The sequence below is a fragment of the Pelodiscus sinensis genome, chromosome 7, assembly GCF_049634645.1.
Source record: "Pelodiscus sinensis isolate JC-2024 chromosome 7, ASM4963464v1, whole genome shotgun sequence".
In the NCBI taxonomy this organism is placed as follows: Eukaryota; Metazoa; Chordata; order Testudines; family Trionychidae; genus Pelodiscus; species Pelodiscus sinensis.
Genome location: NC_134717.1, coordinates 4665500 through 4692760, shown reverse-complemented (window position 1 = coordinate 4692760; position 27261 = coordinate 4665500). Strand labels below are relative to the sequence as shown.

General features: G+C 45.3%; 1 protein-coding gene across 1 annotated transcript in view; it reads left to right on the top strand.

Moving 5' to 3' along the window:
- The window catches only part of CNTNAP5 (contactin associated protein family member 5), a 461788-nt gene extending 436633 nt beyond the window's left edge, over window positions 1-25155 (top strand). The window contains exons 22-24 of the mRNA XM_075933060.1: window positions 5578-5796; window positions 14600-14671; window positions 16301-25155. Of these exons, the coding sequence (XP_075789175.1) occupies window positions 5578-5796; window positions 14600-14671; window positions 16301-16497 (488 nt within the window). The 3' untranslated portion in view covers window positions 16498-25155. The remainder of the gene's footprint in view (window positions 1-5577; window positions 5797-14599; window positions 14672-16300) is intronic.
- Window positions 25156-27261: the final 2106 nt, after the last annotated feature.

The window sequence follows — 27261 nt, the reverse complement described above, 5'->3', positions numbered from 1 at the left end:
AAGGAAAGGGGAGAGCTCAAAAGGCATTTTTTTCTTCAAAAGGAAAGTTTCTCTTAATACAAAGTTATAGGAGAAACGTTACAGAGATTCTATAAGAACACTTAGGGTACGTCTACACTACATGGCTCCGTCGACGGAGCCATGTAGATTTGTATATTGGGCAAAGGGAAATGAATCGGCGATTTAAATAATCGCCGCTTCATTTAAATTTACATGGCTGCCGCGCTGAGCCGACAAACAGCTGATCAGCTGTTTGTCGGCTCAGCGCACTAGTCTGGACGCTCCCCTGCCGACATCAAAGCCCTTTGTCGGCAGCCCCAGTAAACCTCATCCCACAAGGAATAACGGGGCTGCAGACAAAGGGTTTTGATGTCGGCAGGGGAGCGTCCAGACTAGCGCGCTGAGCCGACAAACAGCTGATCAGCTGTTTGTCGGCTCAGCGTGGCAGCCATGTAAATTTAAATGAAGCGGTGATTATTTAAATTGCCGCTTCATTTCCCTTTGCCTAAAACCCTAATCTACATGGCTCCGTCGATGGAGCCATGTAGTCGAGACACAGCCTTAGAGATATATCTAAAAGGACAAGATCTGAATAAAAAGTTATGAGTGATAATATTACAGGGATTTATCTACACCCACACATCTTACCAAGAGTCCCCCATATCTCTGCCCTGACTCCAGCCCTGCAACCTTATACTCCAACTCTAATGTCCCGCACCAAACTCTGTGCCCTTAGCCCCCTACCTCCTGCCTTCACTATAGCACCCTTCCACCCCTGCCCTGAGTTTCCCAACTCTCCCAGCCCCCTGACCTCACTCCTCTACCCCCACCCTTTTTTATTCTAGCAAAAGACAGAAAACTTGCAAATAATGTCCACCAAAAAAAATTATAGCTGATGTTGTGACGGCGCATCAGGGTTCCCCCGCCTCCTGCACCCCCGTAGTGGCATGTGCAGACTCCACCAGCCAGTAGAATAGAGGGAGTTTATTGCTTTTCCAGGATACAGCACAGCACAGATGTCATCTGGTTACAGGGTCAGGCCTAGGATGCCTCAGCCCCCCTTGAGTGATTCCAAACAGAAACTCAAACTCTTTCCCAGCCCTGCCCCCCAGCCAGGTGCTGGTCTCTGCCTTCCTTCCTTTTTCTCCCTCCCTGTGAGGCTGAGGCTGGGTGTCTGGATTAATCCACATTTGGGAGAGTCAGTGAGAATCTCCTATCATAGCGCAGGGGGACCCCGGGTCACAGAGCAGACAGCCCCCCCACTACGCCACAGATGTTATAATCACTTTCCTTCTGATATTAATACAAACTTCCTTCTAGGCTTTTCCCCTTCATTTTTGAAAAATTCTATCATATAAATAAAACACGTACATTTTTCTTTTATTTTGTAACCTCTCCCCCCTCCACTCTCCTCCCCCCGCCCGAAATTACCGCTTAAAGATCCAGATACACTCATAGGGACATATATATGTAATCACAACCTGCATAATAATATCTCCACCCAAAGAGAGGGAGGAGGAGGGAAAGCCGCCTCCTCACTCCTGCGTCTCTGGGAGCCTGAGCGGGACAGGCAGTGCCCCGGTATCTGCAAGTGCTGGGGTCAGTCCTACTCTGGCCAGCCCCCCTGCATGCTGCACCGCCCCCCAGCTCTGCTTCCTGCCCCCCTTCCATCTGTTCAGTCCCCCGTCCCCTCCCCCGCGGCCTCCACCCCAGCTCTGCTTCCCACCGGCCTGTTCCTCTTTCTGATCTCCCCAGGCCAGCATTGCTGCACCCCTCCACCTCCCCAGCTCTGTTTCCCGCCCCCCCTCCATCAGGCCAGGCCAGCCCCGTAGCCTCCCGCTCTGCTTCCCGTCACTCTATCAAGTGTGTCAGTTTTGGAGGGCGCTTTACCTGATAATCCTACTGGTGCAGCCTCCATGTGCGCAGCTCAGCTCCCGCCTGGCACACAGCCAGCTCATCCCCCCTCCCCTCCAGCACCTCACCCAACCCAACCCAGCCCTGCTGGAGGGGAGGGGAGAGTGAGGGGTGCTCCGCAGGGGAAGGGGCATGCTCCATGGGGGACGGGGAGAAGTAAGGTAAGGATACTGCCACAGAGCCGTCCAGCCAGCCTGCCTCACCTTAAGAGACTGCCACACAGGTGAGTTCTGTCCCCCACCCCTCACCTCCCCTCCCAACAGACCACAGCAGCCAATCCCCTCCCTCAGACTGTGCTGCCGCCTGCAGGCAGCGCATTGAGCTCTCTCTAGGACCCTGCTGTTGCCTGCTCATTGCTTCCCGGCCGGCTGGCAGAGCGATGCCCCAGAAATTCTGGTGCCCTACACAGCTGCGTACTCTGCGTATGCCTAAGGACGGCCCTGCAACCCTCCTTCCAGAGCATAAAATACCAGGGTACGTGAGAGGGATCACCAATTTTCTATTCACCAGTTTCAGCAGTAGTCTTTGAAAGTCCTTACTGGTACAAACTTTGACAGGTGCTGAGATGTCATCTCATATTTTAATGTCAAGTCAATGTGCATGCCATATTGTTATCATTGGTATATAGGGTGGTGGATATGGGTTTTTTCCCCTCAAAGCTTATAACCAAAGCTTTGTGGGCCTCATACAGCTCCCATAAACTTCACTGAGTTTTGGATCAAGCCCTATATAATCCAGAAGATGTTGAAATCTGAACAGTAAACTGTTGTGTGCGCCTGCGTGAGGGCAGAGAACCAACCTCTAATTCTGGCAGTTTTTTGGACGAGCTAAAAAATTATTTTATGTGGACAGGGGAAAATATGTATGATGGATAATCAGAATGACCTTTTTTTCTAAGGGACATTTTCCTACCACATGAAGAGCTATAAACAAAAAAGGCAGCTAGGCACCTCCGTTTTGCAATTCTGTAAACAACATGTTTTTAACATTACCCCTAGAAAAGCTTTCACACCTTGAATGATCACTGATCTCACATTCAGTTAGGCTTTTTTATTTTGTTTTCTCTTTATATTGGCACAAGATGTACATAGCAAACAGAGCTCTTAGCAGTGTGAATTTCAATTCCTAGAAAGTTTATTTCACAAGCATCAGGTGTTGCTGCATTCAAAACTAAATGTAAAACATGCCTTTGGAGTTTATTTCCCCTAGTAGGGCTTAAAGGTACATGTACCCGACCACCCCATTCCACATACAAAAATTAAGCTATTTCTCCTGCAGACAGAGGAAAAGATTGCAATTGATGTCTCTGTTTGTAGATACTTAAGGCCAGATATATGCTACACCCAGAAGGTTGGCAAATAATAAATTAAATCAATCAATAAATTAAATAAATAAATGTAAGTACCATAGCTGGAGTTGACATAGCTTGAGTTAAACATGGCACCATCTCCACACTGGGTGGCTAAAGGCAGCAAATGCTCCCATCAATTTGCCTAACTCCTCATAAATCGAGGAGTGCCGGCATCAACAGGGCGCACCCTCAGTGTTTGATTTAGAGAGTCCTTACTAGACCAGCTGAATCACACACCAAAAGATCGCTCTCCAGCATAGTAAATATAGACATGGCCTAAGTTTCATACCATGGTGACAGGGTGTCATGTGGTTCAGTGTATTTTTAGATCCGAGGGAAATCAGAATGCTCCAGAGAGAGAGAGAGACTTAACCACTTCCTTATTTGTTATGAAGCCTAAGCAATTACAGCAATCCAAAAAGTTTTGCAAATCCTACAGCCAATACAATGGACATAAGCAAGGCAATAATTAGCAAGCATTAAATAGTTAACACAATCCCCCATATATTTTTCAAGCACTATAAGCATTATTATAGTACAGATCAATGCAATAACTATGAATAGAGCACAAGATATAATACACTCTCTTACCCTAATTCCTATTACAAGCTAGTTATTACAATATTAAACTTAGTTCACTTACCATTCACTCGTTGCCCCTAACAGTGCTCCAGACAGAAGGTTTGCGGTCTCTTGATTCCCACGCATCAAGACATATTGCGCTGCATGGCCGAATGAAAAGGTTGTTTCTTCTAGTTCTAATGAGCAGGGTCTGTAGGTCTACCCTGCTTCCTACCTCCCAAACAGATATTTGCAAAAGCTCATTTTATAGCAAAGCGAGACTTGGTTGCTTATACCCCTCATTGTCACATATTGTCCTAGCCCTACGTACTTCCCTATACTATCAGTCCCTCATGAGCTGGCCCCCTTTACTTTAGTTCATTTATTCGGACCCTAATTGACGCCATTATCTTAAGTTGTGTACCTCTTTTGCGGCTAGCCACTTTTGAGAAATACAAAGTTTGCCCATCACGTCACCTCCTATTCCTGCAAGCCGTAGCGAAATAATTCTGGAAATCTGAGCCTGCTTGTTATTCATGATCACGCTTATCCATTTCCACATTTTGTTAACGATTTACGATCAGGTCTTACCCGATAATCGAGGGCAAGGAGTTACATTTCCACATGTTTTATCCTGAGGCCCACCTGTGCGCTTCCCAGCACCAGACTTTATCAGGGCCTGGACTTCTTAGCCAGACGTACGTCAAGCCAAGGAAGACTCCTCCGCACAGGGCCATAGAAATAAGTAAATCTATAGGTCTAGCAGACTGTGGAAGACTCTCCAAAGGTCAACTGGAAAGTCCATTTACGTGAGCCATTGAACGTTAAACTATATGACGTACCTAATCACTGAGCAGCACTGTCACGTCAGCAACAGATAGAGTAGATGATCTACTCTGACTTGTTCATCTCTGACCGCTCCGATTCTGTGAGCTTGAACTTGCTGACCAATTACTCTTACCTCAGGCTTAAACATAATCAGTGTTACTATAATAAATTGTCAGAGGTGGGGTTAGGGAGGAATTTTCACCCAGGTCAGTTGGACCATGAAGTCGAGGTTTCTCTTTTCTTCTTTTTTTCCTTCCTCAGCAGCATATAGTTGCCACACTCATCTGGCCATTCCTCACCTAATTAATTTTCTGACATTGAAGGGGCGTTGAGCACTGGTGCATCTTGGTCCCTCCTATTCTCCAGTCATCACACGTGATACTGTAATCTCCTGTGGGCTGTAACACCAGGGTCTAAAGTCAGTCGTTGTGTTTAGTATGTTACTGGCAGTCCCTGATAGGCTATGATTTATAGTAGCGCAAAGGTGCTTTCCAGACAAACAACAAGAATCTGAAACAAAAGACAGAACTATGTAGCACCTTAAAGACTAACAAGATGGTTTATTAGGTGATGAGCTTTTGTGGGCCAGACCCACTTCCTCAGATCAATATGTGGGTTTGTTTCAGCTACACCAGACTAACATGGCTGCATCTCTATCACTATTCAACAAGAATCTGGTGAGGGGAAGGAGAACAACAGGCTATTTATTTATACACCAACTCCATTCACTCTAAGTAGCATGGTAGATGTGTGTCTTTAATTGTTGATATGATGTCCTACATATTGGAAGTTGGAGGTGATTGGGGGAGAACGTGATGAATAGGTGGATAAAGCCACGTAAGCTGGCAAAGAGTTGGGATTTTGTAATCAACATGCAAAAGGGAACATTTAAAACTCCTTTCTGATTGTCTTGTGTGTTGCAGATAGTCTGGGGCTAGATTCTGAAGTCCTGAAGGCGAGCTCAAATGGCTTTATCGGATGCCTGTCCTCTGTCCAGTATAATCACATAGCTCCGCTGAAGGCCGCCTTGCGCCATCCCAGCATTGCACCCGTCACTGTCAAAGGCTCCTTGGCCGAATCGAGTTGTGGATACATAGCCGAGGCTGATGTGAACACTGTCACCTCAGTATATTCTTCATCAGGTAGGTCCTGTCTTTGTTTCAGAGACCAGCATGGGGTTTGCTCCCTCCCTTCCTGCTGTCATGGAAACCGTGATACTGGAAGCAAGATGACTGGAAAGCCATCAACCCCCAAGTGATAGGGATGTACGGGTAATGCCTATTACACATCCACTGAAAGGCAATAATTAGGGCTTGAACCTAAACAACTGATTAGGATCCTGTGTTGCCTGAAAAATGCCCACAGGAACGTGTCATGATAGGAGAGTAAAGTGTGAGTTGCAAAGGCCGGATCCAAACGACCTCAGGAGCTTACAGGCAGTCCGTGAAGTCTGGTATCACGACTCCAGTGCTGGAAATTTCAAAGGAAAACAAAACCCTGGTCAGGTGTTGCATAGAACACAACTGTCCCGTACGCCACATAGCAACGGTGTCGCCACGGGTAGGCCTGCTTGGGCGGTGGCCCGCTCGTTTCTCCTCCAGGCCCGTCTTCGGCCCAGCTTTGTTCCTAACTCAGCCCTTGCCTGGGAATGCCATTGGAGCATGGGGGCTTGCAAGCCCCTCTCCCCTCCATCCCCCACCCCGAGCCTGAGCCTGTTGGGATCCCTGGGCTGGCAGGGTAGGACAAGTCCCCATGGCCGGCCTCTCTCGCCCCCGCTGGAGCTGGGGAAGCCCCATTACCCCAACCCCACTCCCTGGCTGCAGTGGGGGCAGCACAGGAGAGGTGCCATTTTCTTCACCCCTCTGTTTTACCAGGGGCCCTGGCCAGAGCATCTATCACCCTCTGTGGGTCTGCAGTATTGGTCCAGATGGCCCCTGCCCCCGCCCTCCCATCTGAGCCCTCCCCGGTGTCCCAGTCTGCCTCCTCCGCTGCCAGAGAGTGAGCAGCAAAGGCCATGAAGCCTGAGGAATCCCACCAGAGTAACTGTCATTGTCCTCTGGCCAGTGGACACGCACGGGTGTGTCCTTCGGTGAATCCCTGCACCGTTTGCTCTGCGTTAAGCAAAGGCACAACAGGAATGGTGCTCGCTGATGAGCCGAAGCAGTTCATTTTCCTCCGCAATCATGAACTCGCCCCCTGGGACCGTTAAGTGGTTTGCATACGTAGAGCAGCCTGCCAGGGCTGGGGAGGGAGGAGGGGAGAACCCAAAGAGCAGCTGGTTACCACAGGCAGAGGGACATAAGTTGCTGTTGTTGCTGGCAGATGTGGCAGAGATCTTAATAACCAGAAAGGAAAAATACAATGCAAGGGTTGTGGGATTTTTTTTTAATCCCCTGCACTATGAATTCACTTAATCTGTTGGCTAATTAATAAAGCTTCCAATGTTTTCTACAAAGCCATTTCCTTGACATTTGGCTTGCCCCAGTCCCTTTCGACCAGAGAATTTGCCGAACCACAGGAGGTCAGTATTGTCTAGCAGCATGACCAACACTTCCACTGCCTACTAGACTCTTAGGTGACGTCTACACTACACAGTTATTTCGGAATAAGCTATTCCAGAATAGTTACTCTGAAATAGCTTATTTCGAAATAGCACATTTACACTGCAGGGAAGCCTCAAAACTAGTCCGAGGCAGGCTTTCCCGGTGTGGACGTGCTACCTCGATTTAGAGCCCTAGAAGGAATAACTTAGAATGGCCCTGGTGAGGGGCTATTTTGAAATAACAGCAGTGGAGTGTCCACACACGTCTGATTTCAAAATAGCTATTTCAGAATAGGCGCTATTCCTTGTAGAAGGAGGCTTACAGAAGTTGGAATAAGCCGTCTGCTATTTCAAAATTATTTTAAAATAATGGAATTGCTGTGTAGATGCTTGCATAGTTATTTTGGAATAACAGCCGTTATTCTGAAATAACTTTGCTGTGTAGACACACCCTTAGACATTTAGGGGTAAATTGGAGACAAATAACAGCACAGAACACCGAGGCAGTGTCTAGACTGCATTCCTTTTCCGTAAAAGGGATGCAAATTAGACACATCGCAATTGCAAATGAAGCGGGGATTTAAATCCCCCCCGCTTCATTTGCATAAACATGGCTGCCGCTTTTTTCTGGCTCGGAGCTTTGCCAGAAAAAGCGCCAGTCTAGACGCGGATCTTTCGGAAAATAAAGCCTTTTCCAAAAGATCCCTTATTCCTTATTTTAAGAGGCAGCCATGTTTATGCAAATGAAGCGGGGGGGATTTAAATCCCCGCTTCATTTGCAATTGCGATGTGTCTAATTTGCATCCCTTTTATGGAAAAGGAATGCAGTCTAGACACTGCCTGAGAGCCAAGACTGGTGACTGTCAACAAACTCTATGGGACTGCAGGAACGTTGGCCACACCTATGATAAGTGGACACCCAGCTAACTCAAATCATGTCAGACTAGAGAGGTTCAATCTGTATAAGCATTTTGTGTAGAGAGAAAGCATTATGCTTGCTCTCCCTGTAAGGGATGGATTCCAATTCATCTGTGCTTTGTTTTTTAAATGAAGAAACATGGCTTGTTAATGATTATTGGTTTAGGATTTCTGTGTGTGTGTGTGTGTGTGTGTGTGTGTGTGTGTGTGTGTGTCAGGAGCGGCCCAAGGTGGGCTGCGGCAGCTGGCGCCCCAGGCAGAACGCACGATCGGCATCCCCGCCTGCACGGCCATCAATGGGGTGACATCATCATCATGCCCCGTTGAAGGTGGTGTCCTGGTGATGGCCAAGTCAACCTATAGTCACAGGCCACCCCTGATGTGCATGCACGCACATGCACATTTACACACAGCTGTCCATCCTCTGGGGCTTTAATTTTGCTGTCATTTATCCCAGGCCAACCTTTAATGTCAAAAAGGGGATGTTTTAGGATAAAATCTAAGTCTCAAAGAGTGAGTCACAACTCTAATGTCTGACACAACAAGGAAGGATTTCGACTTTCATATTTAAATCTTGCAATTAACTTGATGTAAAGCAAAGTTAAGATGAGCACTCAGATATCGCTAAGCAGAGTCCTGTAGAAAGCTCAATATTATTCCTGCTATTTTTTGCTTTAAAATACGGTCACACTTTTTCCTGGTAATTGATAAACACACACGTACAACACACACACAGGCTGGAAGAGGGAGACAATATTTTAAGAAATAATCACAGGAGGGCAGAGTCAAGGATTAATCCCCAGTTTTATTATGCATGTCTCAGCTGATCAATTCATGATGTCTCATCTCTGCATATCTGAGAACAAAAAACAAATTTCAGACTGCTGAACATGTGTGTGTCAGTTTTCTAAGCCTTTGATAGAGCAAAGATACCTGTCCAGGTCTCCTGCTGTGAATGTGTGTGTTTAAAAAAAAAAAAAAAAATTTAAAAAAAGCTTTCAGTGTTGAGAAATATCAAAGCACTTTCCTTCAAATGTAGGATGTTTGTTAGATCTTCAGGAAGGTTTCTTAGCACACTACTTTTGAACAAATTCCACTCAGCCATGGCTGATTTATGCATGTGCATAATTTCTTATTGGGGAAATCTGAGGGGAGAAGTAACTTCCCGTGATGATGATAATAGTTTGTAATACTCCATAAATCAGTGTCTCTTATGTGGTAGCACATTTGCTAATTGCCACTCTGACTGCACATTGATGGCACCCTGATACTTTGCCAGGATGTTTATAGTATATTAAAATATTGCAAATATCCTACTATAGTCAAAGCTCTGATATTTAGCATAATGGGAGAATGGGGGGTGCTGTATCAGTGAATATTCCAGCAATATTATACTTTACCAAAGGAATACCAATTTCCAATGAAGTAGAATAGAGTATAATAAAAAAAGAGTATAAAATAGTGTAGAGAAACTTACCAACCCAGTAGTAATAATGCACTGCAGAGTGGTGGATTCCTTGAAGCACTTAGGTGTATACAGGCAGTCCCCGGGTTACATGGATCCGACTTACATCAGATCCCTACTTACAAACGGGATGAGGCAACCCCGCACTAGCTGCTTCCCCCCAGCAGACCAGGGAGATGCGAAGCTAGCGCTCCCCCAGCAGACTAGGGAGACGCGGAGCAGCTTTTCTCAGCAGACACCTCAGTTTGAGAATAAAGGACTGAGGGAAGTGAGGTGTGAGAGAATAAAACTGAGCTCTGGAGAAATGTTTGGCTAGAGTTTCCCCTTCAATACGTACCAGTTCCGACTTACATACAAATTCAACTTAAGAACAAACCTACAGTCCCTATCTTGTACGTAACCCGGGGACTGCCTGTACATGTAGGCTACGTCTACATGGCTGGTTTTGCTGGCAGTTAGTATGCAAATGAGGTGTGGATTAGCCTATCACTGCACCTCATTTGCATAATTTATGCACCGTATTTTTGTGCAAACGGTTTTTGCAGAATAAAAAATAATGTGGGCGTTTTCTTTTTGTGCAAAAACCCCTTTTCCCGCCAGATCGGTAAACCTCCTTTTTTGGAGCATAAGGATCTGTCAGGAAAAGGGTTTTTTGCACAAAAATAAAACATTCACAGTACTTTATTTTCAGCAAATATGCCTTGAATAAATTATGTAAATGAAGCATGGCAATATGCTAATCTGTGCTTCATTTGCATACTCACTGCTAGCAAAACTGGCAGTGTGGCCGTAGCCATAGAGTTTCCTATACAGTAGGTTATCTTATGACACCAGATAGCACTATGGGCAGCGTATTGCGTATATCCAGATCACTAAAAATATAGTGAAGACTAAAAGGCTGTGTCTACACTACATGCCTCTGTCAGCAGAGGCATGTAGATTTGGGTTGTAGGCAAAGGTAAATGAAGCCGCGATTTAAATGATCGCAGCTTCATTTACATTTACATGGCTGCCGTGCTGAGCCGACAAACAGCTGATCAGCTGTTTGTCGGCTCGCCGCTAGTCTGGACGTTCCACCTGTCGACATCAAAGCCCTTTGTCGGCAGCCCCGTTATTCCTTGTGGAATGAGGTTTACCGGGGCTGCCGACAAAGGGCTTTGATGTCGACAGAGGGAACGTCCAGACTAGCGCGAGCCGACAAACAGCTGATCAGCTGTTTGTCGGCTCAGCGCGGCAGCCATGTAAATGTAAATGAAGCCGCGATCATTTAAATCACAGCTTCATTTACCTTTGTCGAACAAACAAATCTACATGCCTCTGCCGACAGAGGCATGTAGAGTAGACGTACCCAAACTGTCCTGAACATAACTTAATCTTCCTTAGATTCTGAAGGCACTTTGGGATCTTGCAGTGTCACAGGGCCATCACTGTCAACATCAATTATCCTTATAGATGTAGGTGTAAGAGATTGGGTTGAATGTGCAATGACCCTGTGACTGACCCTGGAAGCTGCTTTTTTGAGGAAATCCCCCAAATCAGCTTGCTTGTTTGTCTTCTGCCTCTTTTGCCTACAAATAGAATGCGAGGTTGCGTGTCCCCGTTACTCCATTGAAGATTTGCATTGGAAGATATCAGAAATGCTGGTTAATTGAGCTTTCTGGTTAACTAGGAGCCAGATATCGGTGCTTTTACTGTGTATTAAAAAAGCATTCAGAAAATATGTATTAGTAGTCATTACTCAGCTGCCAGTGGAAGATCGGGACCTTGTATATTTAAATTCTATATCCCAAATACTTTCATAAAACAGATATTGGACCAAAACATTTTGCTTGCCTATGTTGAACTTCTCTGGTCCGGCACTCTCTAGTCCAGCAACATCCATGGTCTGGGGTGATTTTTAGCTAGCCAGATGTCCATTTATCATGGGTGTGAACAAGTTTCCCGTGGTCCCGTAAAGTTTGTTTGCAGCCACCAGGCCTGGCTCTCAGTGTTCTGTGCTGTGATTTAGCTCTAATTTGCCCCTAAATGTCTTCTCAGAGCTCAGTAAGCAGTGAAAGTGTTGGTGATGCTGCTTGACCTCCCATGGTTCAGCACATTCTCTGGTTCAGCACCTGTCAGGTCCTGAGGGTGCTGGACTAGAGAGGTTTAACCTGTGGAAGTCATGTGACATTTTTATGTTTTCCTTTTGCTGAGGTGTCCTTTGGGACCAGTTGTCTTCATGCCATCATCACAAGGGTCGTAGCTAAAAGGAACGAATGTCCTATTCAAATCACGTAGAAGACAGTGCTTTTTTTCCTCCTTGGCTGCAGGATTTACCATGATCTCCCAGGGGAAGGTTCTTCTGTCACTTACCATCTGCTTCTTTGCAACAAACACCTTGTTGCCCCGTATTCTGACTATATTTCTTGGGTGAAACATAATTCACAGAAGCTTCGAGGTCTGTTGACCTGCATTCTGATTAAATTATAGGAGGAGTTACCCTTAAGTCACCAGCACTTACTTTGGATTTTTTAAAAGTGCTTGTGCTTCAGGTAATTTTCGGTCAAGGAGTAGACCCTTTAATAGTATTTATGGCCAACATTTTACACAACGGACATGTGGCTCAAAAGTCTTGTCTGTGCTTTGTGGTTCTTCATGCAATCTCAGCAAGTAACATCTGACACTAGTCAGAAGTTTCTGTCCAAGCCATAGGAGCAGGTCCTCAGGGGTGGAAACTAGTCAGTTTATACCTGCTAAGCTTTTCTGAGGTGAAACGAGTTGGCATGTCAAAAGGTTTGCTTGTACCTGAGCATTTCTTCACAAAGGTGCCCAATCTCCAAGCAGTGGAAAAAGACCACTTGCCAAAAAACTGCTATGGATCCCACCTGGGGAGCGTACGATTTTCCCTGGTGAAACTTTATTTATGTCAGCAGTACCATGGAGGTCAAAGCCACTTCTATGACTGCATTCCCAGCCAATACAAGCTCTGGCTCAGCTCTTCCTTTTTAGGACAAGAAGCAATGGGCTTAAATTGCAGCAAGGGAGGTTTAGGTTGGACAGTAGGAAAAATGGTCCCTTCCAGTTCCAGGAAATGTACTTCTTCAGCCTCAAAACCTACCGGGCCAGATTCTCTATGGCCTGTACTTTCTGTAGCCATTTACATCAGTGAAAGTTGGTATACATGGTATCCCTTATCACTCACTTTGCATGAATGTAAATTTCTACCCAAACTATGAGCAAAGAAGAATCAAGCACTTTGTAAATACAAAGTGTGCAAAGCAAAGATAAAAATTCAGCCCAGGCCAACCCAAAAATATGCTTGTTTCTCTGAAGGAAAACATCCCACTTAACAAGGAGGTGCTAAGAGGCTGCTGAGTCAGCAGAAAAGCAAAAATGTTCAATAATAATATCATCGTAGCATTTTGCATCTCTTCCAAAGGCTTCCACTCTCACCATTGAAAAGAATAGCCTGCCAATGACATAAAAGTTGTTTCTGAGCCTGTCAGTTCCAGCGCCCCAAACAGGCCTGTGTGTTATAACCCGGAGGCGTATAAAAGGGAGAACAGCAGTTTTGTGCTACCACAGACAGAAACCAAAGAGAGGAATGGCTGAGCTGAGATGAAAGCCTTCCTGTGATGATACAGACTGGCTGCATGGTTCAGACGCAGAGCTGGAGATAGATAGAGACCATATCTGGAGTAGTGCATCCAGGTCTGGATTCCCCATTACAGAAAGGAGATGGACGCTTTGGCGAAAGTCCAGAAGAGGGCGGCAATAATGATTTGCTGGAGCACATGACCTACAAGGAGAGGCTGAGGGATTTGGGCTTATTTAGTCTGCAAAAGAGAAGAGTGAAGGGGAATTGGACAGCAGCCTTCAACTTCCTGAAGGGGGGTTCTTAAGAGGATGCAGAGAGGCTGTTCTCAGTGGTGGCAGATGGTAGAATGAGGAGCAATGGTCTCAAATTGCAGTAGGGAAGGTCTAGGTTGGCGATTAGGAAAAACTATCTCCCTAGGAGGATGGGGAAGCACTGGGATGGGTTCCCTAGGGAAGTGGAGGAATATCCATCCCTAGAGGTTTTTATGACAGAGCCCTGGCTGGGATGATTTAGTTGGGATTGGTCCTACTTTGAGCAGGGGGGGTGGACTTGATGACCTCCTGAGGTCTCTTCCAGCCTTATGATTCTGATTCCATGATCTGGGACAGGCAGGGAGAGTGTAATTTACTATTGTTCCATTCAGAGCTTGACCCATAATCTGGATTTGAAGCTACCAAAGCGCAAGGTATTTGATTCCCATTTTGGTTGGGCTGAACTATGGCAAAGGCTTTGTGAACCCTGCAGAGTGTTTGAAGCTTCTAGAGGGTTCCCAAGCGTTATAGGTTAGAACCAAACTCCTATATCCGGTTTCCTCAGTGATAAGCGAAGCTTGCTGTGCCACAGAAATAATCGGGCACACCCTACGTACGATAATCAGAGCAGACTCAGAGCAGAAATGGGGGAATGGAAACTGAAACGTGAAGGATCTGTAGCAGCTGAGAGGGGAAGATCAGAACATGTCCAATTTGCAATGCATCCCACTTGGAAGAGTGGCCTTGGGGTTCTACCATTTTTCTGCCTTGGAGAGAGGGATCCTTTCCAACAGGCCACCCCTCTGCCTCTCTGACACTGGGTTCAGTCTGATGGAGAGAACCAATCTCTACACCTTTTATTAGTTTTCTCACTTTCCAGATGCTTCCGCCTTTGTTTAGTCTTGGAATTGTACCATTGTCCCTACCGTTGTCAACAGAGGCATTGTGGTAGGATGATAGGGTACTGGTTTTTACCCATTTTGTCTCCTCGTGCATTTGTGGTTTCATGGCTTTGTCTCTGATGGCACCTGAGTCCTGTGTTTTGAAGAGGGCTCCTCTTTGATCAAATTCTCTAATCCCCAAGCCACATATTTTGATAGCAGACATGGGTAGATAACATCATTCCAAGTGCTGAAGCAAGGTCCGCATGTTGCCAGTAGACAACAGCTATTCTGTATTTAATCAACTGCAGATCCCTTTGGGAAGACGGATGAGCGGGAACCCCTCACCAATGCAATCAGAAGTGATTCAGCCGTCATCGGAGGTAATATTTTTCTTCTTTTTCTTTTGAATGATGCAATCCGAAAATATTTTTATTCCCCCAGAAAACAAATTCATAGGATATTTGCGCTCCATAGCTCCCTTTCCTCATCTTCTGCTCTCCTCTAGCACAGGGCATTATGAGGCTGGAAATGCTGCATTTATTATTAATGTTAATAATGTTATGGCAGCATCCCAATCTCCTAGTCATGACCTATAATCCTACATCAGTGTTTCTTAAACTGTGTTCCGCGGCACACTGGTGTGCTCAGGAAAACAACAGAATTCAAAATGGCCACCCTTAAAGGGGCAGGTGACATTTTTTTTTCTTGCTCAACAAAAAAATCCTTGCTGTTCCTCATAAAAAAAAAAATATTGTTTGGTGTTCCTTGGCCTTAAAAAGTTTAAGAAACACTGTCTTACATGCTCCCTAAACACATAGGAAAACAGATGCTCTTGTGCATTTTTAGAAGACTTAAGTTTTTCAGCACATGGACTGCATCTGTCTGATACATGGCTTAGCTGTGAATGCTATGTGCAAAGACCACACTTCTACAGGCTCATGTAATGAAGTGTTCCAGTCTAATCTGTCCTTGGAATTCTCTAAGCTCAGTGCGGTATGTGCAATGGGATTCCTCGGGTCCCAGGGAAAATCCCATAAGCCAAGGCAACTGTTAATTCAAAAGTGGTGCCCGCACCATCACGGATGGTTGTCCATATTCCCTGAACAATCCCCTTTATCCCAGCTGTGTGTTGCTTTCAGGTGGGCTGCTTTGAGTAATACCTAGACTCTGTGGGCCACGTTCCCACAAGGTTTACCCAAGTTCAATTGAGGAGAGCGCTCCTGGCGAAGAAAGTTTTGCAGAAAGGGAAGATGTGAAGGCAGGAGGGAAGAGAATTTTCAAAGGCATTCAGCACTGGCCTCCCTTGCCCCCATGGGTGCCAATGAGCTTGAGGCCAGCAGAATTAGGCCAATGTTGAGCACTTTGAGGAATCCGAGCAAGGGAGCTGGATCCTCCCTCGTGCCGGGTAGAAAGCCCCAGCTGACTGGCAAGGACCAGCAGTGAGTTGTTCTTTGTTGTGTAAGCATGGGAAGTAGTGGTGCGGTGGGTGCTACAGCACCCCCAGGTTTTGCGCCTGGTACCCCACCCCTGGTGCTCAGGATCCCAGCGGCTGGCCTCATTCCCCGGATCAAACACCTGAGGTCCCAATTGCTAGGCCCTGCCTAGATGCTCCACTGCTAGCTGGAGTCCTGTTTGGCTGCCAGCTATCGGGGCTTTGCTACCAGCCCCAGGAACGCAGCAGCCGGCCCCATGTGGAGAGTCCCAGCTGCTGGCCCCAGGCCCTGCTCAGCCACAGATCCTGCCTGGCTGCTGGTTCTGTACCTGGGGATTCCATCACCAGCCCCAGGGTCCCAGCTGCTGGCTCTGCATGTGGGGTCCCCGTTGTCAGCCCCGGCTCTAGGGGCTGATAACTGGGGAGCAGCTCAGCACCCCACTCCAATGACTACTCCAGTACCACTGGTAGATGTACCCTGGGAGGCACAGCTAGAGGTCTGAGCCCAGACCTCCCCTGGCAAAATCTGTGTCTCTCTTTTCACTTCCTGTTCTTACTTTCCCTTCCTTTTTCCCAGGGGTCATAGCTGTCGTAATATTCATCATCCTCTGCATTGTGGCCATCATGAGCAGATTCCTCTACCAGCACAAACAGACGCACCGAAGCAGCCAGACGAAGGAGAAGGACTACCCCGACCGCCTTGACAGTTCCTTTAAAATGGACATTGACTTACAGAACACAGTGAGTGAGTGCAAACGGGAGTATTTCATCTGATGGACTGTGGGATTCCTTCTTACTCTCCTCCCAATCCCCGGCCTGTTTTTCTTTTCGTACCCATCCATTTGCAAGCTTTTAATCTTTCGGAAGGAGACGGCCCTGCACCGTTGAGGCTGGCCACCAGTACAATGCCTCATTCCCTTCACCAAAACCTGCCACATTTACATCGGCATCTCAACTGACCTGCTCTTCTACCCTGGACAGAATAAATTCACCAACTTGCATGGTTGCCTATTAAGTTCCAGGATTTCTCAAGTCTTCTATTGTTTTCTGGAGTCTTTTAGCTCACTGCTCTGTATCTGCTCTATATAAACTAGAGGTGAAATACTGTATCTAAATAAGTAGCATCACAGCTTGTGAGACAGAGTAGCAGGGAAGAATGAGACCAAAACGCCTGGTTTATTATAAAATGCATTTACACCAAACATAAAGAATCAGCTAGATCCTCGGTTGACATAATTTGCCATAAAAATGGAGTTACATGAGTTTTCACCTGCTGGGAATCTGGCAAGAAGTTACAATTATTATTTTCTCTCTCTTTGAGCATCTTCCCCCATCCTGCAATCCTTTTACTGTAACTTTTAGGCTTGCAAATATTTTTTTTAAAATACAGGAAAACAGCATTGGACAAAATTTGTTCCAGCGCAACTTGTGTACCTCCGTCTAGTAAGTCTGGCTATTTAGAACCAAGATACTGTAGAGTAATTCTAGATGAAGCATGGAACATAGTACCTTAAATCTGAAAGGGTTTTAAGAGGTTTGTGGGACTTAGGTGCTCTGTACATTTCTCTGATGATTTGTCTGAAACATTAGCCGTGCAGCATATGTATACTAACATCATGTAGAGAAGGATCAGGTGCTGAGGTCAAATCCTTAAGTGACTGTGGCAAATTAAAAACAAACAAAAGAAGACGACAAACCAGTCCCACCGTAAACACGAGATCCAAAATCTGCTCATTCATATAAAAAAACCCCAAGAATGTTATTAAATTGCTCTTAAAAATGAATGAAGCGATGGAGCTTCCTGTTTGTAGAAACAGCTCCTGGCTGCCAGCCAGAAGCTAACGCGTCTCCTGTTTGAGAGGCATTTGGTGATGTGAGCCTGCCTTGGCATGCCAGGACTCCTAACGATGGACTCATTAGCAGGAAGATAGGGAAAGGTACAGAACGGAATGCATCTAATGAGAGCCTCAGGAAATAGTTTCTTCCCTAGAGAAAGCTGTTCTGCTTTTCATATTACAATGGGAGGGCAGGGAAACAAACCTACGTAGGAACAAATAGTCATTTCCCTCTTTGCAACTTTCTCTTCGTTATTTTCAGCATGGTTATCCCATTTGAAATGCTCTCACTAACAAGGTGCTATTAATTCCCTTGCTCAAAGGCAACTGGTCACATGACCCTACCCGCGCAGCCTACCCAATTCTTCTCCACTCAGGCCCCGCCTCTCCCCAACCCTGCTCCGCCTCCTTTCTCCACCCTCTCCCACCTCTTCTCTCCCCTTGCTCCACCTCTGCCCCGTATCCTCCTCCAATCAAGGCGGTCCTGGGGCTAGTGGGGCCAGCACTGACAGCAGAGGTCTGCCCGCCTCCCGCCGCACTCACCAGCAGTGGAAGTAGAGCAAGGCGGGCCCGCGGCTTTGCTCCATCTGCAGTGCAGCCCCCACCACCGGAGCAGTGCAGCTGGGAGAGCACAGCAGTGGGGCCAACTTTCTCGGCTTCTCCTGCCGCTGCTGGGGACTGTGAGGCAGCGGCAGGCAAAAAAGCAAGCAGAAAGTTGGGAATCATTAACAAAGAGAGAGTCTCTGCCTTATGCTCTCTCTTACTGTCTCTGTGTAAATCCATGGGACGCCCACGTCTTGAATACTGCTCACCACATCTCAAAAAAGATACCTTGGCATTGGAAAAAGGTCAAAAAAGGGTGACAAAAATGATTAGGGGTAAGGAACAGCTGCCATACGAGACGAGATTAAAAAGACTGGGACTTCTCAGCTTGGAAAAGAGATGACTAAGGGGAGATGTGACAGAGGTCTATAAAATCATGCCTGGTGTGGAGAAAGTAAATAAGGAAAAGTTATTTACCTGTTCCCATAACACAAGAGTTAGAGGTCACCACATGAAATGAATAGGTGTAGCAGATTTAAAACAAACAAAAAGAAGTTTTTCTTCACACAACACACAGTCCACCTGTGGAACTCCTTGCCAGAGGATGTTGTGAAAGCCAGGACTTTAACAGGGTTTTAAAAAGAGCTGGATAAATTAATGGAGGATAGGTTCATTACTGGCTATTAGCCAGGATAGGTAGGAATGGTGTCCTTAGCCTCTGTTTGTCACAAGCTGGGAATGGATGACAGGAGATGGATCACTTGATGATTATCTCTTCTTGTCATTCCCTCAGGGGCACCTGGCAGTGGCCACTGTCAGAAGACAAGTTACTGGGCTAGATGGACCTTTGGTCTGACCCTGTATGGCTGTTCTTAATGCAAGTCATCAGATACCTGCAAATTTTGGCTAGGAACACCTGCAAGGCAGAGTAGCAGTGCATGACTGTGGCAGTAGCTAGTTAGATATTTGTATTTGGAATAGTGTTGGTGGCCCGATATATAGCTCTGGATAGGTACGTGCATGAGAAGTGGGTGTAGCTATGGGTATTCCCTCATGGAGGCCATACAGCTGCAGTGCTGCATCTGGGGTTCCCACAACACAAGTAGAATTCCCAATCTAGCAAACCACTTCAGTACATGTTGAATTTTAAGCATGTGAACAGTTGCATTAATTTCAGTGAAATTACTCAAATACTTCAAGTGTCACACTCCATGAGGCAAAATTATACTCACCCGGGGTAACTCTTTCAATGGGTAAATTAAAGGAATTTTTTAATCACCATTATTAAACATCTTTCTACAGGGCACGTGAGGTAAGATTAACAAAGTGTCAGGAAAATTTAGTCAGGCTCCGGTGAGTGTAGGGGTCATACACAAGGATAGATACAATTGTCTATACATACAGCTATATTGGACATAAACACATAGTTATTCAAACTAATAAGAACCTGCTTAGATGAGTTAACAAATTTTGTATGCATGTTATACTCAAAATTATAAACTAGCCCATTATATTCTTGCAAAGAAAAAATAATGGAAAGTAAAAATTAGCATCCTGGAAAATGAGAACATGCTGCATTAAATGTAGGAAGCAAACAATCCAGCTAATTTTTCTTTTTTATTGGTTTGGATCTGCTTTCTGTTATTCACCCACTATCTGTTTATTAATATACTCACTGGGACTGGTCAAAAATGGGAAAATATTTTGTTGGGGAAAACTCAAAATTTCAATGTTCATGCCATTTTGCAGGATTCAGAACAGATCCACTTTCCATTTATCCCAATTTACTTTCACTTTTCTTCACCAAAATTGTTCTCTAAATCCTTTTTTTTTTTTTGTCACTTACCAAGCCCCCAGTGGGAAAACAATTTTTTTTGCAATATTTTTTGTTTGCTAGCTAACTCTATTACAGTAGCTCAAGTGAGTGTATGGACAATTCTGATGCTATTGAAATGTTTCCAAAAAAGTATCATTTTTGGAAAAAAGCTCAATTTTCAACCCAGAAAACAAAGTCCAGAAAATGTCAGTCCATTCTTGTGCTGTTCTTGCTTTTATTGAAGCCGTGATGAAAACTTGAGTTGACTTCTGTAGGAACAGGATTGGAGTACTGGATCTGTCCTTCAGTGCATTCTCTTTAATGTACTTCTCAACTTGAGTCTCCATCTGGATTTGTTATTGGAGCAGGAGGCAGTCAGCCTGGCTCAGCTATGTGTATGTAATCCACACACCTACGGGGTGTGTCTCACTGTCCCATGGAGTGGCACTCAGACCGCTTACAGAGAGAGAGAGAATGAGTTTGCTCTACAGCCTTAGCTGAGAGCCAGCTGGCTTATGCACTAAGCCTCAGAGGTCCCAGGTTCAGTTCTGCATAATGCTTACACTACCATTACCTGTGCTAGCGAGGCTACACTGCTGTTTATAGCCATACTCGCTCCCAGAGAGCTCGTGGGGCCACTTGTATGTGAGCAGGGGAGTCATACCCCTACCTCGTCCTATAGCTGTAGCCTCACGTACTAACTGAGCTCATCCCCCATTTTGAAGTGTTTTGGTCAGGTCCTGAAATCCTTACTCCAATTCCCATGTCAGGTGTGTGCCACAAAGGTACAGCAGTCAGGTCACCAAGTGACTTGGGCACTTCTGAGAGGTTATAGCAAAGTCACTTTTCAGGTGGGTCTGAGGGTCAGATTTTCAAAGCGCTTCAGGAGTTTAAAGATTTGGATAGGTGCCCAGAGGGGTTTTCACAAGGGCCATTGAAATCAACTGAAATGTAGCTCTGAGAAGCTACCATGGCTCCTATACGCCTTGGGGCTAAATTCTCAAAGGCATTTAGGCACTTAAGAAGTAAGTATTAAATTAATGGGATTTTCAAAAGTGCCTAAGCAGGTTTAGGTGCCTTAGTGGCATTTTTAGGCACCTAAACAGGCGAGGCATTTCATTCCCATTGATTTCAAGTGTCATTGAAGAGCTGATCCTCGCTCCCATTTTGAAATAAAACTAAAGGCTCCTAAAGCTTTTTGTGTTTCTTTAAAAAAAAAAAGACTTTCAACACACACACACACACACACACACACACACACACACCCTCTGCAAGCTAGCAACCCCTAAGTTAGATCATCAGGCCTTGTGTGCTTGTTGAAACTGTCAATCTTTACAGAATAGTGCTGCCCAGGTTACGCAAATGCCTAGTGTACAGTGATAGTGACATCTCCAACGGGAAGGGTTTAACTATTGGTTTAATCCTTTAATTGATGCTTTTGTTAAATAGTGTGCAATGTTTCACACACACGGGCTAGTACAACAGCTGATACAGTATGACTTAGCTGCCTAACCTAACCGGCTCAATCCTTTTCCTGTTGAAGTCAATTGTAGTTTGGACATTAATTTAATTGGCATCTGGACCAGACTTTTAGTTTTTGGAAGCACTTTGTAAACTGCCTTCATTGGACACCTTTAAGTTTCTTTTTTCATCCCTTGTGGCATCAAAAGACCTATTTGGCCCCAAATCTGCTCTCTTACCAAAGTAAATGTGCAGTAAATCCAGTGAAATCAGCTGAGTTACTCTGGATTTGCACTAGTGTAACCAGGAGCAGAATCTGGCCTTCTTTTAAAGCTACTATCTTAGTGCTGTCAAAATCACACATGTTTCAGAGGGTAGCTGGGTTCGTCTCTAAGGTGGTACAAGACTATTTGTTTTTTAATTTTGTTCAGTCACAGACAAAAAAAAATACAGATGGTATCGTGCGCTTTCGTGGGCACAACCCACTTCTTCATCTTTTTAAACGATCACACAAGCTGATACCTAGAACAAAATGTCCAATGTAGATGGCATTCGTCTACTGCTTCTGAGAGTTGTTGTTATGCTGTGCAAAGCATTCATAGGTACAAACTGGTTATTCTTTTTGCAGACGACAAACGATGCCCAGGTGAAAGCTGAGCCCTTACTAGGCTCCTAAACACAAGTGCTATTTCATAGCTTTGCAATGCTTTCCTATCATACAAGGCAAGCGGGGCAGTTAAATCCCTTTCCAACCTGATCCAGCTTCCATAGGAGACTTCCTATTGACTTTGCTGGGTGTTGCATCACGCCCTTTGTTCTTATTCCCTTTCCTAAAGCCAGTTATTTCACAGCCACAAGACTTAAAACAATTATTTCTTTAATTGAGTTCTGGGCTTTGCGGCTTTTTTCTTCAATCACTGATAAGTCCTTGATGTCTCATGGAAATCCATGAGGCCCTGCTGTGTATGTTTTCTTTGTGAACTTCTAAAGATAATTTTATTTCAGGGGCAAGGCATGTTTAGCCTGAATGCTATTTTGTTTGCTTCTGTTGTTCCTTTTGAGCCATGCCTCAAGGATTTTGAACTATTTCAGTGTATTACTACCTTACTTGTGTGATCTTTTGCACTAAGTTATTCTAAGGGCGGGAGGGGGGGACACACTGGTGAACTATTGTAATTTGTAAGCTAGTCGTTTGCTTGTGGTCTCTTTGCAGACTCAAAACAGGAAAAAAGACAGAGTAAAGGAAGGGTTAAGGCCGCAGGTTGCTTCAACGCCAACCCTCTCTGTTCGCGATCTCTCTATTTTTTCCTTGGCATGTGGGAAGAATGGTTTAGGGGTTGGGAAAGGAGTCAAAAGTTAGCAAAGACCAATATTCTAATGATGCAGATTTGCCATGGACTCTGTACACCACAAGGCACTAAGAAAAAAATGTGGTCCCTGGCCTCGACTGCTCGAAATCAATGGCTCTCCACCGAAGTCAGTGGAGTGCTGCGGATTACACCAGAGGAAGGTCTGTTTCCATGCCCCTCCCCTGCCAACCAAAGGCGCTAGAAGTCTAAAAAGACACTGCAATACAATAGGGCTGTGTCTAGACTGGCAAGTTTTTCCGCAAACTCATCTGCTTTTGTGGAAAAACTTGCCAACTGTCTACACTGGCTGCTTGAATTTCCGCAAAAGCACTGCCGATCTCATGTAAGATTGTCAGTGCTTTTGCAGAAATACTATGCTGCTCCCGTTCAGGCAAAAGTCTTTTTTTGAAAAATTTTTGCGCAAAAGGGCCAGTGTAGACAGCAGAGATTTGTTTTCCACAAAAAAGCCCTTATCGTGAAAACGGCGATCGGGGATTTTTTGTGGAAAAACGCATCTAGATTGGCCACGGACGCTTTTCCACAAAAAGTGCTTTTGCGGAAAAGCGTCCTGCCAATCTAGACGTGCTTTTCCGAAAATGCTTTTAACGGAAAACTTTTCCATTAAAAGCATTTCCGGAAAATCATGCCAGTGTAGACGCAGCCTAGGAGCTCCAGGAGCTAGTCTTTACATACAGTCTCATCTGCCATGGGGGAGGGGGCGATAGCATTTTACCGTAGGAGTGTAACTATTAACATGCTAATGGCAGCTCTTTCCCCACAATGCTCGTTATTGGCTTATGGATGGCACTTGACCCCAAAGGCCATTCCACTTGAAAGCGGCAACCAAAATTCCTCTGCCCTGAGGAAATGCGTACTCACATCCGTGTGCCACGTCTAAGTTCCTGCTTCCTCTTGTGTCTTTGCAAGAAAATATTTTCTCACCGTGCTTTGTCATTGCTACCGATATCAGCCTCCCCTGTCATGTACAGAAGTGGCCCTGTGTCTTCGGAGCTCAGATTGAGAGGCAGGAAGTCCACAGCTCCTTGGAGAGCTTGCCACACAGTAGGTTAATCAGAAATCCAACACGAGCCTGTGAATCTTTGGAGAGAAGACAAGTTAGGCTTGTTTGCTTCCGGTACTCCACCACGAGCAACTGCCTGGGAGTGTCTTGAAGGGAAATATTAATGTAGTCTGTCATGTCTGAATATCACCACACTTCATACCTGCTTCCTGTCTGGAAACTTTTGGCGGGAACATACTGGGGCAGATCCATGTGCAGTCCTTCCCAGGGCCACGGTGTTCCACCAGAGAGCCTTGTGGCCTGTAACATAGCCTCCCATCACCTACAGCAAGGCAGACCTGTTGTCTGTAAATCCAAGGTGGAACTTTCCAGTCCTCGGTCCCAGCCAGTGCTAGCTGGGTTCAGTGCACACCTCTCCTTCGGGAACGACAGGGGCCTTTTACAAAACTTAGAAGCCCTTGCTGAGAGTTTAAGTTGCCTTCAGGACCCCAGGGAGGTTCATAGCCCGATTCACACCCCCTTGATAACTATGCAGGCCTGCTGATGGGGGGAGGGGAAGCTACTTGCCCGAAAGCCCGGAAATTCTCAAGGCCCCAGGGCTTCCAGCTACCATAGCAGTGCTGACAGATATTCTTGCACCCTTCACATTGCTGTGGGTGAGCAGGGCGGTACTAAGAATTGGCGGGGAACTCAGTGTGGTCTGGGGGATGCCGAGCATTGGTTGTCTTCAGTCCCATTCTTTCAACCTGAGGCCCTGCCCCTTCCTGGGTTGAGGCGCTACCCCTCCACCCCCCAGGGGCCTGGAAATTCTCTCTCTCAGACACATACCCCCCCCCCCATAATGATGGAAGTCTTTCTGTTGACTTAACGGGTTTTGGGATCAGGCCCTCACTGCACTGAGGTGAATTCCACTCTCTATATAAAGCAAAGCCACGCAATCCACTAAACATAGTCCCCGAGCAAGAAAAGCCGCAATCCCTCCCGTAAAAACCCATTATATACTCTTTAGAAGTAACACAAACTGCCTTTTCCACATAAGGACATCTTCTCATTTGTTTTATGTTGTGCTACTCTAAAATCCTTTGAAAGGGTGGTAGATGAAATAGCGAGGCAAACCAGGTAGCGCAAGAGTCTCTCAGTTACAGTAAAAAAACAAAACAAAATGGAGGTCTAGCTTTTCCTTCCACTGTCTGGTTTTCTGAAGGGAATCCCACAGGACGTTGCCTCGGTCCACGTCAGTTTTGTAGACCATGTAACATGTCTTACTACACTGTATGGGATTAAAACAACAACAATTTAGCCTTAGCTTCTTTTGTTTTCTATGGTTACTGTTGTACAGAAGAAAGTCAAACTGTAAATAATGTATATTTAATAAAGAGAGACTTTTGTATGATTTTGTGTGGAACACACATGCCTCCTGCTGTGGTTTTCTTTGCTAAATTAGCAGTTAAAATGCAAATCGTGGGTAATCTCATTTCCATTCTTTTACATCATTCTCTGCTAGACACGAGGTTGGGCCTAGATGCTAATAAAACATGAAACTCCTGCAACTTGGTTTTATCGATTTCAAAGTTGGCTAAAAGGGCTGTCACAGGCTATCGGATCACCGCTCCACAGCCCCGACTGAGCCAATTAATGCCGCTTTGCAGCACCTGCCTGGGAAACGCAGGAGGGCAAATGTGTCTACTGGTTGAAAGTCATGGCTGGACATGTGCTTTAGCTTCGATTACAAAGCACTCTTGGTGCTTTATGGTGATAGCTTCCCAGCCACCATTTTCCAGTGCGACTCCCCTTGTTCATGCTTTCTCTCTCTCAGTGGTATCTGAGGGATTGGACTGGGATCACCCAGAGCCATAGCATTGGATCTGGTTGCAGTTTCATTGCTTCTGTTTGGGATTTTAAGGGCATGGCAACATTACCTGCTGGATCAACAGGCAGTGATCAATCCAGCAGGGGTCGATTAATTGCAGCTTGATGCGATAAATAGACCACCGAGCTCTCTCCCGTCGACTTCGGTACTCCACCGGAATGAAGAGTGTAGGCAGAGTTGACGGGATTCATCTACTATTGACTTGCTGCAGTGCAGGTAAGTAGATCTAAGTACATCAACTTCAGCTACATTCACGTAGCTGGCATTGCATAACAATGGTCCACGGTTGTGTAGATGAGGTCTTAGACTGTTAAGACACCCAATCACATTTTTTCTCCATTTTTTTCCAATGAGCTCCTCTGAAATTCCCACCTTCTGATTGAAAAAATAGGTGCCAATAAATACTAAAAAAGCAACCTGACTTCTTGTTTCTATTTAATTGCCTCTGTTTCTAATTCTGTGTGAGGACTCAGAATGTGGATGCATTTGTATATGAATAAGAACTGCAAATAAAAAGGATGTAACTATCAGAAAACTTCCAGAGATGTGGCTCAAGGGAGAAGGGGGTGTGTGTGTATCTGAATAGAAGATTCCCCAGTTTGGAGTAGTGGCAACTACCTATCCACTGTTATTATGTAGCCATACAATCACCATGGAAGAGATTTGCACACAAATCGTAAGAACATAACAACGGCCACACTGTGTCAGACCAAAGGTCCATCTAGCTCAGTATACTGTCTTCCAACAATGGCCAATGCCAGATGCCCCAGAGGGAGTGAACGGAATAGGTAACCATCATGTGATCCCTCTCCCACCCATTTTCACACAAACAGAGGCTAGGGATACCATTCCTACCCATTCTGGCTCATAGCCATTGATGGACCTAACCTAGCTTTGAATATATCTAGCTCTTTTTTGAACCTTTAAACCTTTGGGTCTTCTGACCAGGTGAGTCCTAATCATGCTAGCCCCACCGTGTGCACTCTTAGGGTATGTCTACATTGCAAGGCTATTTCGGGATACCAGAGTATACCAAAATAGCTATCTTGTGTCTTCACAAGCAAACCTGTTATTTCAGGCTTGCTATTCCAACATCCCTATATACCTCATTCTACGAGTAAGGGACATTTTGGAATAGCGCTTTAACGAAAAAAGCTATTTCAAAATAGCATCAAAATAAGATATGCAATTTGCGTAGCTCAAATTGCATATCTTATTTTGAGTTACAGTGCAGTGTAGATGCACCCTTGGGGAGAAACAACACCCCAAACCATCTGTGCGGAGCAAATGAAGCTGTTTTAAACAAAAAGGAACCCTTATGCTCATCTATTCAGTCCTCATTCATAAATGTTTGCTTTTCCCATCCTTCGTTACAAAAATATAGCCTTATTCATTTTTGTGTGACTTTCATTACTGGGGGCATCAACTCACTCCTCTCAAGCCAGCCTTTCCATTGGGACACATCTACAATTCTGGCCCTTGGTTTTAGTCCTAAATGAGTTTAGATCTTTTTTATTTGGGAAATGTTTTTGTCTTTCTTGCAGAGCCAGCACATCATAAGGTAAAGACATTTGAAGAGGAATGTATTTAACAAATACAGCCGGCAATGGAAATACAGATTTCCAGTTGCTGGGGTAGAAAAG